The 12418-nt window shown below is 38.0% G+C and overlaps 1 protein-coding gene across 3 annotated transcripts in view; it reads right to left on the bottom strand.

Annotated features, from left to right (window-relative positions):
* Window positions 1-12418, bottom strand: part of AOX1 (aldehyde oxidase 1) — a 67462-nt gene that overhangs the window by 22970 nt on the left and 32074 nt on the right. For all 3 annotated transcript variants that reach the window (XM_029285014.1, XM_015820806.1, XM_015820805.1), the window contains 6 exons: window positions 10956-11089; window positions 10056-10143; window positions 9171-9257; window positions 6092-6283; window positions 2775-3002; window positions 1087-1182 (listed from right to left, as the gene is read on the bottom strand). In XM_029285014.1, the coding sequence (XP_029140847.1) occupies window positions 1087-1182; window positions 2775-3002; window positions 6092-6283; window positions 9171-9257; window positions 10056-10143; window positions 10956-11089 (825 nt within the window). The remainder of the gene's footprint in view (window positions 1-1086; window positions 1183-2774; window positions 3003-6091; window positions 6284-9170; window positions 9258-10055; window positions 10144-10955; window positions 11090-12418) is intronic.

The following is a 12418-nucleotide window of genomic DNA, read 5'->3' on the forward strand; positions in this document are numbered from 1 at the left end:
CGAGACGCCGCAGCATGATACCGTGGTCTACGGTATCAAAAGCCGCTGAGAGGTCCAAAAGAACAAGGACAGAGGAGTACCCTCTGTCCCGGGCCCTCCAGAGATCATTGACCAACGCGACCAATGCCGTTTCCGTGCTGTGCCCCGGCCTGAAACCCGACTGGTATGGGTCTAGATAGACAGTTTCATCCAGGTGTCGTACTCCGTGTTTATTAAGTGAGTGAATGGTTTGCTATGGGCTGGTTTTGTTAAAAACCAGAAGTAAATATCAGCATTTGGCAAAACCATTGTAAAATGTGGTCATGGGATTGCAAGATGCTGCAAATGGCCATAAATGTGGGCTGGTAGCTGAGCGCCCAATATGTGGTCACATTACCATGGAGGGAGATGGCCACCTGAACTTCAGAATTGGATCATAAATATCCACAGGGAGGTCCATCATAACTTTGAATGGTTGTTAAGGAACCAGTTGTCAGTCAAGAACTACCTGTAGTTTTGATGTTTTTTTTTATATGTCCAGTACATGTGATAAAAGATTCCTTCTGTTTCATGGCATTTCCAGCATTTATTGTTATATGATTTACCTACCTTGGAAATTATTGAGAGTTGTGTGCACCATCTAGAAAATATTTTGTATCCAGTTTTCTTTGGAGTTGTAGCTCGGGATAAATTTTATGGATTTAATCCATAATTCTTCCCATTGTTGTGATTGTTTCTTTGAAAATTTGCATCTACTGTATTTTATCATACAATTTTTTATTTGTTCTGTGTTTGTATTGTACCAAAGTAAGAATTTATATCTGTGCCCTAACAAACAGTATTGGTGGTGGTGAGGGCGGAAATGTTAGGTAATTTGATAAACAAACAAACAGTGGAACATTCATGCACATTTATTTCTGGGCAATAAATATATTGTAAACCATATGCATTTATAGTCGCCACCCCCCAGCTACTGCCTGTCAAATGAATTGGACATGCTGGAGAGAAATGATGGAGGTTGTAATTCAACACATGGAAAGGACACCCAATTTGGAAAGATGGCTTTATGCAAGTTATGAATATTAGATATTTTTAAATCTTAATTACCTGTAACATCTTGGTATAAAGTCCTTGTCCCATTTCAGCTCCACCATGGGACAGTAGTACTGACCCATCTACATAAATATGAACCAGAGCAGCAGCCTACAAAAAATATAAAATTATTTATTTACTTATTTAACAAAAGTTAGTTTTAATCTTTTAAATTAAATTTTGTTATACAGAAATAATGCGGAGAATTGTCCTAGGAACAAAGTATTCTTGATCATACCAGGTTTTTTTTAAAAAAGGATAAAATGAGTGATAAAATCAGAGCATAATATTGTAATATTGTTGCTAAGATCTAAAATTCTCTTCCTCTGAGTAATTAATTTACCAGCATGTTCCCTCCCTAAATTTGCTGTCATATATCATGTTCTCCTATCAGGTGGAAAGGCAGAGGTTCTCTTCCAGTCTCTTCCCGCCTGCAGTCCTATCTTTCTCCTCCCCCCCACCATCATCTGAATTAACTCTAAAAATACCAGACAGTTCTGCATATTTTGTCAATGCTACAAATACTGTATATTCTTGCTTTGACAAAATATGCAGAACTGTCTGGTATTTTTAGAGTTAATTCAGATGATGGGGGGGGGGGAGGAGAAAGATAGGACTGCGGGCGGGAAGAGACCTCTGCCCTTCCACCTGATAGGAGAACATGATATATGACAGCAAATTTAGGGAGGAAACATGCTGGTAAATTAATTACTCAGAGGAAGAGAATTTTAGATCTTAGCATCAACTGGTTGTGCCTGTGTTGACATTTTGTAACAATAAATTACTTTTAGGAAAATCAATGCCTGGAAGTTCTTTGAAGTGTTTCATTAGCCGGAACCATAACAATTGTAGTACATGTTGCAAGTCTGTTTGGACGTGGGAAACCATGAGTTCTAGTCCTCCCTTGAGTAAGAAAACCAGCTGGGTTGCTCTCTTTCAACCCTAGGTAGAAGGTGTTATCAAACCATTTCCAAAATGTTGCCAAGAAAACTGCATAGATCTGTCCTTGTAGTTAACAGGAATCATGGTTGACTCTTAAGATGGTTAACAATAACAATGATTAAAGAAAGAACTCTCTAAAATGATGAGATACAGATTGCACTTGTTGGTAGGTGAGGTCTGATGGAAAGCCTTTGCTTTATTTGGACAGTGAAGTAAACATTGCTCTGCTTTGCATCTCCAGTAGATCAGTTTACTACTATTTGTCTATTTAATGTTATGACTTTGTTCAAAATTACAATGTAGGTAGTCTTCAACTTATGACTATTTATTTAATGACAATTCAAAATTATTACAGTCTCAGAAAAAGTGCCCACAGAAAGGATGATGGTTGAAGCTGGAACCTGCTCTTTAAGTCACCAAAATGATTTCTATAAGATTTACCTTTCAATATGACATGGGACTGATCAATTATTCAAGATTTGTCAAATAATTAAAATTTCTGAATATTGAAAAATAATCCTTATTACAACTGTATAATGAAGGTAATATTGTTCCTAAACAAATGATAAGTTTATTACATACGTACATACGTACATACATACATACATACATACATACATACATACATACATACACACACACAAGTTTATTACATACACACACACATACACACACACACACATCTCTTCAAAACTGCTGTTCCCTTGGAGTTATTATTTTACTTTTTGGGAGGATCACATTCTGAAAAATGAACATCTTGCCTGGTGGTAAAATGTGTCATTATATCCAACTGAAAACAACATGGGGATGATTGCAATTCCTTTCTTCTTCCAGTAATTTTGTTTATTAAATTCCTCAGCAGCTTCTTTTCTGATGTAGTAATCAGACTTCTTCAAGCATTCTTTCCAACATGCAAGCAGATTTCTGGCATCCACTTTTTCTTTGAAGGGCATTTCAGATACTGTTTTGTATAAATTCATCTCCCTGACCTTTAGCAGAGACACAGAAAATACTTTTAGTTGCTTCATATGTTTAACAAATCATGTAAAACTTAGCATGTGTATTTATATAGTCTGCATTAATAACAATTACCATGCCTTTAGTATGCTAAAAAAAAAAAACACCACTGCAGTCCAAAGATGCAGTCCAGAGCAGCCATCTGTTCTTTGAGCAGGAAATGAAAGTCCAGGAAGACCATCAGATTATGCCCCAGTTCCAAATGGGTCAATGCATAGTGCAAGCCCATTTAGGACCAGAGGGGATGTTTCCTGGAACTGGGCAGTCCAAGAGTCACAGCCAGTCTTGCTAGTGCTCAGCTTGAGCCTGTCCTTTCCATCCAAACCTCCACTGTCTCCAGCGGTAGGACAAGATCTTGACAGCATTGCTTGGTTGGCCAGGGTCCAGATGTACAGCTGAATATAATCACTATACTGATGATTCCTACCCTAAACTTTTCTCGCTGTAGATATTAAACAAGAGTAGCGACAAGGTCAAACTCTGTGGCACCCCATAAATCAGGAGCTTTGGATTTGACTCCCCCCCATCCCCAACCTTATTATTATTCCCATGTCGACTCTGGCACAAGCACAATCAATGCTGTCTCAGTACTATGTCCTGACCTAAAAAGAGTCCAGATAATTTCTTCCTATATTCTCAGTAATTGTAACCTCACCAGCTTCTCAAGAACTCTTTCCCAAAAGATTGAAGACTGGACAAAATCTTGTGCTATGAATAGAAGTGGAAAGCATGCTAGCAATTCTGCAGAATATACAGACTTCTGTCTACCCAATACTTTGGCCTTACTTCCTACCCTGTCTTCCCATAGATGCTGCCCTAGGCAGGCTCTTTTCTGTCTGTGTTCATGATACATTATTTTGAGTCTGAAATATTTCTGTTCAGAGTGTTCTGTACAACAATAAGAATGCTATTTATCAGTGCTTTTTTGTAAAAAAAAAAAAAAAAAAAAGGTGCCGGAACTCACACACGTCATACAACCCGCCTTGCCTACCCTACAAGGTTCCATCCAAAAAAGGTGCCGGAACTGCGTTCTGGGTGTTCTATGACAAAAAAAGCCCTGCTATTTAGTATGTTTCCTAAACATAATCATATAAATTCCCCCCTTGAGATTCGTGGCAAAGATGGGAAGGAAAGTACTGATGGTAAACAGCAAGGTTTGTATAAATTGAGCAGCATATTATAATAGAACATGCACATAATTTTCCTATGTATTCCTGTGGTGAATTTCCACCCTCCTCAAAGATACTAGCTATAGGGATGTCTCCAGTAGAAGTGACCATTGCTATGAAAATAGCAATAATTTTCATAATAACAGATTAATGGCCAACTTTGGAATGATCATTTAGAAAAATACAGTATGAAGAGAAATGATAATATATAGCATATTTCTTTCTCCCTTCACAGTTATGGTCAAGCAAACAAAATGTGTCCCACTGCCTCAATGCTTGGCCTATGTGGGGTGGGACAGAATACTGCATGTACAGAGGTTCCTTTTCAGCTGATGATCTTCTCCTCCATTTTATTGGATTGGCATCAGTTCTAAATAATAGCTAGTATCCAAGTGCTCTGATAGAGCTGATGTTGTGCTGAATTTCTGAGTTTCTAACAATGCTTATGTCCTCAATTGAATATTTATCTGGGACACTGTGAGAAATGGAAATCGTTGCTACGGCAACATTTAGAGTACTGTCACATCAGCTGTTTTATAGCCATCCAAGTCCAATGACCAAAGAGGGGAGGCAGCAGGGACCACTAGCCCAAAGTCTCCACAAAGCAGAGACTGTCCCACAATGAGTGACTTAGAGTGATTAGTCTGTTCAAAAAGTCCCCAAAATTAGCACTCATGAGAGTGTTCTAGCAGTACTGCTTGAGGACAGTTAACCTTAAGTTAAGATACTGTAGACTGTTTCTTTATAGAAAGGTCACAGTTTGTTTCCACAATAAGTAACTTTAACATCCTTTTGCTCTCAAAATGGTGAATTATTCTAGAATGAGTCTTAGTGGCTATAAACTAGAGAAAGCTAACTGTGCTTTAGATCCACTGAAGTATCTTTCTCAAGACCCATGTCAGAGATATCTGGAATGTTTTCTTGGGAAAATCCAAAATATAACTTAATGGAAGTTACATTGTGGCAACTCAGTTTTCACCATCAGGATGAGCATTTGTGTAAATATTTAAACTGGGACAGAAAGTCATCTCCCAAAGATGAACCATGGTATAGAAATATTGCAATAATTAAAACAATAAATAAAGCATGCAATTATTCAGCATGACGAGAGAAGTTTATTTTCAGTCTTATCTGATATTTGTCGTGAGCCTGCAGTGGGGAGTTGTGCTGTTTGAGATGGCATAGTGATGACAAAATGATACACTGAGATAAACAGTCAGTTCCCCTGTTGGTGCAAGGAAATTATCTCTGTGAGGTACAACAGAAAAAATGTAGCTATCTAAATTTGGTTCAAATATAAGGGAAACTTCCCTGGCGATATCAAAGAAGAGTCTGCCAATGAAAGTTGTGGATTCTGGATCTTGGAGATTTTTAAGAAGAGGCTGGACAACCATCTCTCGTGGATGGTATAGGTCAGGGGTAGGCAACCTTGGCTCTTTTATGACTCGTGGACTTCAACTCCCAGAATTCCTGAGCCAGCAGGAAGTCCACGAGTCATAAAAGAGCCAAGGTTGCCTACCCCTGGTATAGGTGGTTAGACCAGAGGAATTTTGTGCTCCTTCCAATGCTATGAACCTTTGATTCTATGAAATATTGTTTATCCAGGGCCTTAGAAGTTTTGCCCCTTCCAGCCAAGCTCCCCAACTGGAAATAAATCTGGCTGGGAGAACAGGCTTAGGAGTATTTATTGGGGAAAATATTCTGGTTTCTCTTCAGATCTTATAAATCTTTTACCTTTTATTACCATAGAAGGGGTTCAGATCCTTCTCCTTTCTGTCAATTCTACTCTGCAAATGAAGACTGACATATCTTTGTTACATTTGCAACATTGTGGCCTTACTCTAAATTACAGTAAAGGCTTCAACATGTCTTTTTTGCAATCCTTTATTTACCTTATCAGGTGGAAGATCAAGGCTGTCAGCCACAACTGCTATCCACATTTCTGCACTTAAGGCTGATTGTGCAAATCCAAACCCTCGAAATGCAGTATTTGATGGTAAATTTGTCTTGCAGGCCCATCCTTTACTTCGGAAGTTGGGGATATCATATGCATTACAAGATTTTAGTACCACATAATCTATTACCTAATGGATAAGAACAGATAATAAACCTGTTAATTAACATATCTTATGGAATTACCCTCATATTTTAATTCTCAGCATGCTTGGGTTCCTGCTGTCACTATTTATCTTCTATCTTTCTTTCTATCTTTCTATCTTCTATCTATCTTCCAAGAGGCTATCACCTGACATTCACCAGCTAACACCAGTGTGGAAAGAGAGTGGGCATTTATACCCAGTGCTATCACTTATCATATGGCACAGAGACATGATGACTATAGAATTCAGCCCATCCTCCCTTTTTAAAAAAACTTCAAGTATTAAAACATGGACATTCGATGTGAAAGGAACTGCAGTGAATGGCAATACAGCAGCTTCAACTATGATAAAAAAAGAAAAATCTCCAAATAATATAATACGCTGGCAGAACACAAAGTGAAGTTGGTCTTCTACAAATGAAGAGCCTTCTCTATAAAACATAGCTCACAGGAGGATTATGTATACAAAAAAAATTCATAAACAGAGCACAAAATATGGATGAAGGTGGAAAATAAACACCCAGTTTATAATCAAATTCAAATCAGTTGTTATTGTGATCGTTAAGCAGCGGAAGGCAAATATAACCATGGGCGTAAAGTTGAATTGAAAAGGAGTATCTAGCAGACCATAACCATGCAGGTTCAACTCCTTTTAGTTATTATATGCTTTATTTTATATACATAGTCCTTGACTTACAACCACAATTGAGCCCAGAATTTCCATTACTAAACAAGGAGTGAATTGCACCCAATTTTACAACCTTTTTTTTTGGCACAATTGGTAAGTGAATCACTGCAGTTAAGTGAATCACACAGTTATTATGCAAATTTGTCTTCTTCTATTGACTTTGCTTATCAGAAGCAGGCTGGGTAGGTTGCAAATGGTGATCATGTGACCAAACAATGCTGTAATTGTTGTAAATAGATGCTGGTTGCCATGCACCCAAATGTTGATCATGTGACCACGGGGATGCTGCGACACTTGTAATTGCAAGGAATGGTTGTAAATCACTTTTTTCAATGTCACTGTAACTTCAAAAGGTCATTAAACAAATGGTTGTAACATGAGAACAACTTATATGAAGCCGTGCAGAACTTGGCTGCCTTAGCTATTGTCTTGGGGCTGAGGTTAAATAGCAGGAATTGTGCAAACAGGTAGCCCTTGACTTCTGATCTTAATGGAACCCAGAATTTCTGTCATCAGGCATGACGGTCGTAAGTCAAGGCACCCCTTGACTAACATGATTTTATAAGCTTATTTTATTGGAGTTGTAAAGCGAACACTACATTCCTAAGTCAATTCATTCCTATGTGCTGGAAACTGGCAAAAAATAATAAATTGCTGTCACATGACCATGGAACCAGCTATAAAAGTGAGCCAGTTCCCAAGTGCCCAAAATGTGGTCCTGTGACTGCAGGTGTATATGTGCTTGGAACTCTGAATTGGGTTAGAATTTTTTGGGGATCCATTGTGACTTCGAATGGTGGCTAAGCAACTGGTTGTTAAATGAGGACTATTTGTATTGTTGGGGGATAAATCCTCTAATACTATTCAGAAACAGAGCAGTTAGGGGTCTATTAAGTTCCTTGTAAAATTGGCAAATTCACTGAATAAATGCTACCTACTTTGATTCACAGGGACATACTTGCCATGACCAGGGTAATTTTTTTTGTATATACCTTCTGGTACTACTCCCTGGAGGGTATTGCATTGAACTGGAGCATCTGAAAGCCTTTCTCTGGTTCAGGATATCCAAGTGCAATGAGATATGCGGTTGGTACTATGATATTCTCACACTGTCAGTCAGGAAAAGATGGAGGCTATTGTCTGCATGAATTTGGCGTTCTAGATCAAACAGCTACTGCTTGAGCATCAGTGTTGCTTGAAATCCACTGATAGTAAATAAGAAGGTGAAGGCCCTAGATGTGATGGCTTGCTATAAACTGCTCGCCTCCTCATAGTTTGAAATCTGTCCTCTAATATCAAGGGAACAAAACTGTGTTAATCTTAGCTAGCAATTTAATATGGTCTGCCATATTCTGGTGCCCTCTCTCACCATTCCAGGCTCCATGTATATGGATCCATCAGAAACACAGCAGTGGACTTTGAAGATTGCTCTCAGGAATTTGGATTGAGTAAGTTCCAGTGGTACAAAGTTGGGAGATGGCCCTAGCTGCGCACTGTATGGTAGCTTTGCTACGAATTTGGGCTCAAGTCACAGAAAACAGGAGGGAAAAGAACCCAGTATAAATACTCCATGCATTTTCCTTTTTCAATAAAAACAAAAGGCTTCCTAAAGCAATCCTACTCCAATTTTGTGGACCTTTCCAACTTTTTTGAGATTCCAAATTTTCATCAAAGGCTGTAGTGAGTGATGGAAACTCAACTTTTTTTTCCAGTTTCTCACCATTTACTTTTTCTATTCCATTTTAAAAAGCCATTTTTTCCTGAAAGCAGCAGAGGAAAGGGCTGGGTAATCTGACCTTAACAAGGAAACTTCTCTATCCTGAGGAGATGTGGCTTGTGAATCTGAGTTTGTAGTCTGGAATGCATACCAGGTATCTTCCTTTGTTCTTAAGAGCTTTCAATTTAAAGAATTCATTTCAAAATTTAAATCCATTTAATTCTTTTATAAGATTGAGAACTGCATGATATATCTTAAATAGCATTCCACTCATATTAGTTTCTGTTGCTTTCCATGTATATTGAGAGCTTCTGCACCAGAGACAAATTCCTTGAGTGTCTAATCACACTTGCCAAATAAATAAAGTATTCAAGTATTCTATCATCAGCAAATATAAGATTATTTTTCTCTCAGCTAGCACTAAATATATTGTTCCCACCTTTGAGTCTTCTGTTATAAGAAACCTACCAGTTCAGTTTCATCTGGTGAACATCCACCATTTATGAATAGTAGAAGGTCAACAGCTTCAATTTTGCCATCCTTCATAAATCCCACCTAAAATCAGAACAGTGTATTGTTAAAAACACATTACTTCTCTCCTTTCTTTGAAATTTCTGAAGTTTATTGGAATTTTCTCTGGGCAACAAAAGCACCAGCATTTATTATGTCTTTAATTTTTTCTTCAACAATTTTGATGGTGCTGAAATGACAATAAGCTGTGTCAGATAAGCTGTTTTGTTGAGGAGACCATTTGGCTGCTAATGTGTCTCCACTTAGATCTTCTTGACAGCTACTCATCTCTTTTGCTTAGGTGGAGATCCTGGAGAGAAATGAGTTAAAGAAGGGAATATTTCAATGATCTCAAACTGTTAATAAATTGGCAGCTATTGCAGGTGAGGAAGTACTAACAAGATACAATTAAACTGCCCAATTTTAGGAAACAGTTATGTGTGACTGTTTCCTAAAAACAGTCACACATAAAACAGGAAAGAAGGAAGGAAGGAAGGAAGGAAGGAAGGAAGGAAGGAAGGAAGGAAGGAAGGAAGGAAGGAAGGAAGGAAAAAAAAGTTCTGAATGGGAGATTACCAGAGCATGTATGAAAGATATTGACCAAAATAACTCATAAAGATACTTTTTTGCCTTGGGTTAAACCTGTCTTATGTCTAGAAAATGCCTGCTTTCTGCATGCTTTCTGCACAGTCCAAGACATTGTGTACAGCAGCAGTATAAGGGAACAGAATAGACCAGAAAGAGAAATTGTGTTTTTGCTGATGGACAAGGACAAAGTAAATCTGTGTGAGGTAATAATTTAGGTACATAAAAGTGCTCCCATTTAAAATCAAAATAGCTTACTTTATATTTTCCATAAAGCGGATGTCGGCCTCCAAATACTAGCATGTCATCTTGTCGCTCCAGGATAAAACGAACTGGACAAGCCGTTCTACAAAAATGTATGCAGCATTATGATGAGTTGCTAGGACACCAGAGAATATATGCCATGGTGCAGGTATTTCCAAGCCTTTGGGGTACTTTTGGAATTGTATCAACTTGTTATGGGCGTAAAATATCTCATATGATAGATATGATAGTGATAAAATTGGCATTTATCAGCAGGCAAACAGATTCTTCTCACTTCGGTTCACATTGCTTTTTACCCTCTCTCTCTCTCTCTCTCTCTCTCTCTCTCTCTCTCTCTCTCTCTCTCTCTCTCTCTCTCTCTCTCTCTCTTATATGTTTTATACACAAGCAGTATAAATATCACAATTTCTGTATACAACAGCTCAACAGACATCAAGTTTCTACCTAAGTCCAAAGAAGGTGATGTGTGAGAACTGGAGCACATCAACAATTACTGTATCAGATTATTAGGATCTTTAGCTATATTTCATTGATAACTTAATTGCAACATTCAAAAAAGCTGATGAGACATGCAGCCATTTAATTTATATGGAAGGTACATTATAGTCAATACTGTACTGCTGTTAAATGTGATGCAACTTCTAAAAACAGTTAAATTTTAAAGCAGCCACCTGTCTTCTTATATAACATAAGAAGGATGAGGCTGAGTATTCAGTATAGGTAGAGTCTCTGAGCCTTGTCTATAGCTCTACACCTTAAATAAATAATTAATTTTCTTCATAGCAAATTGATGTCTATAATTTTAGAAAACCAGAGAAAATAAACAAGAAACCATTAAATATATGAACTGGGTTTCAGTTATTTGGGATGGTTGCACTTTAGTTTAGCACTTACTTCTTTGCAGCCACTGCTGCTGCCGCTGCAAAAAATGGAGGTTTAGTTGCTTTTCCGCCAAAACCTCCTCCAACTCGTTTTGTATGGCACATGATCTTATTGCTCTGAACATCTAACACAGAAGCCACTAAATCCTATAAAAAAAGAAAAGCATTCCCAGGTTTGTATACACCTGTCAAGCAGCATATCCCCACTAAATTATTTACGGCATGTATACCTAGGAACACGTATAATTCCAACTCTATGTATGTATGTATTTGGGGATTCTGTCCTTAGGATTGTACATACTGTATATCCACATTTCTTTAGAGCCACTGTTATGGTTAGTTAAAGGTTCTTGAAATACTCCAGAACTCTTGTCTTGGGGAAGTGATTTTGGAATTATGTTCACCGGAGCTTCCCCAGTCATACCTCAATCATTTTGCAAAAGGCCTTTTAGTTTCTGCTCACTGCGATGAATATAAACAGAAGAAGCATGCAGGAGCTGGGGTGAGAGGTTCCTGATGTATCCTATCACAAAGGATAGGTTCCTGTTTCAACACTACTTCACCTTAAACGGAAAAGTAATCAGCAGTATAATTTTGAAACTTAGATTGTTTAAATAACAAAGAAGCAATATTATGTTTTGATAGCCTTTACTGCCAACCTTGTTGTTTTAAATCTGTATTTATTTGTAAGTCACATGTTATAACCCTAAATGTGCTTTTCAAAAGGCAACCAGACTTTCTTTGTTTGAAGACATTTTGCTTCTCATCCAAGGAGCTCCTTCAGTTTGGAACTGAAGAAGGTTCTTGTGTCAACGCTGTAACAATGGATGTTCCCGCTCTGACAGCTGATGGAAATTGCAGCCATTTTCGCTTTGCTTTTAACATGCTTTTTCTTCTATTTAGAAATCAGATATAGAGAGCTGGTTGGGGCAAATGCTTGAGCTCAGCTAGCCATAATAATCATGCAGCTCCGTGGGAACTCAAGGACACAAACTGATAACGTTTTGGCCGGGCTGAGGAGCTGGGGAGAGAGCCCGCTTCAGGCTAATTGGAGAATGTGATTAGGGACTGCTTCATGGGGGTGGGAGTTGCAATTTATTACTTTGTATTTGGGGGAAGGGAATCTAGTTTTGGGTTCAGCTATACTTTGTTTCCTGAACAAAATGTTCTTTAAGGAAGAATTTTTGCCTTGAAGTTCTTTTGATGGGTTTCATCTATCGGAACCATGACATCTTGGATGAGAAGTGAAACATCTTCAAGGAAAAAAGAAAGTCCAGTTGCCTTTTGAAAAGCACCTTTTGGGACAACCATGACCTGGATGACTGAGAATCCCCACAGACACCTGGTTATAAGTACAAAATAAACAGAGGCAATAAAATCAACTAATATTGATATTGTTATTAATGAATATAAAAACCAATACAATTTTAGAGCATATTTGGAAGTGTGGGTATGTGACTTGTCTTGCCTCACAGT

Source organism: Protobothrops mucrosquamatus, unplaced genomic scaffold (genome assembly GCF_001527695.2).
Source record: "Protobothrops mucrosquamatus isolate PMUCROS unplaced genomic scaffold, P.Mucros_1.0 scaffold1184, whole genome shotgun sequence".
Classification (NCBI taxonomy): domain Eukaryota; kingdom Metazoa; phylum Chordata; class Lepidosauria; order Squamata; family Viperidae; genus Protobothrops; species Protobothrops mucrosquamatus.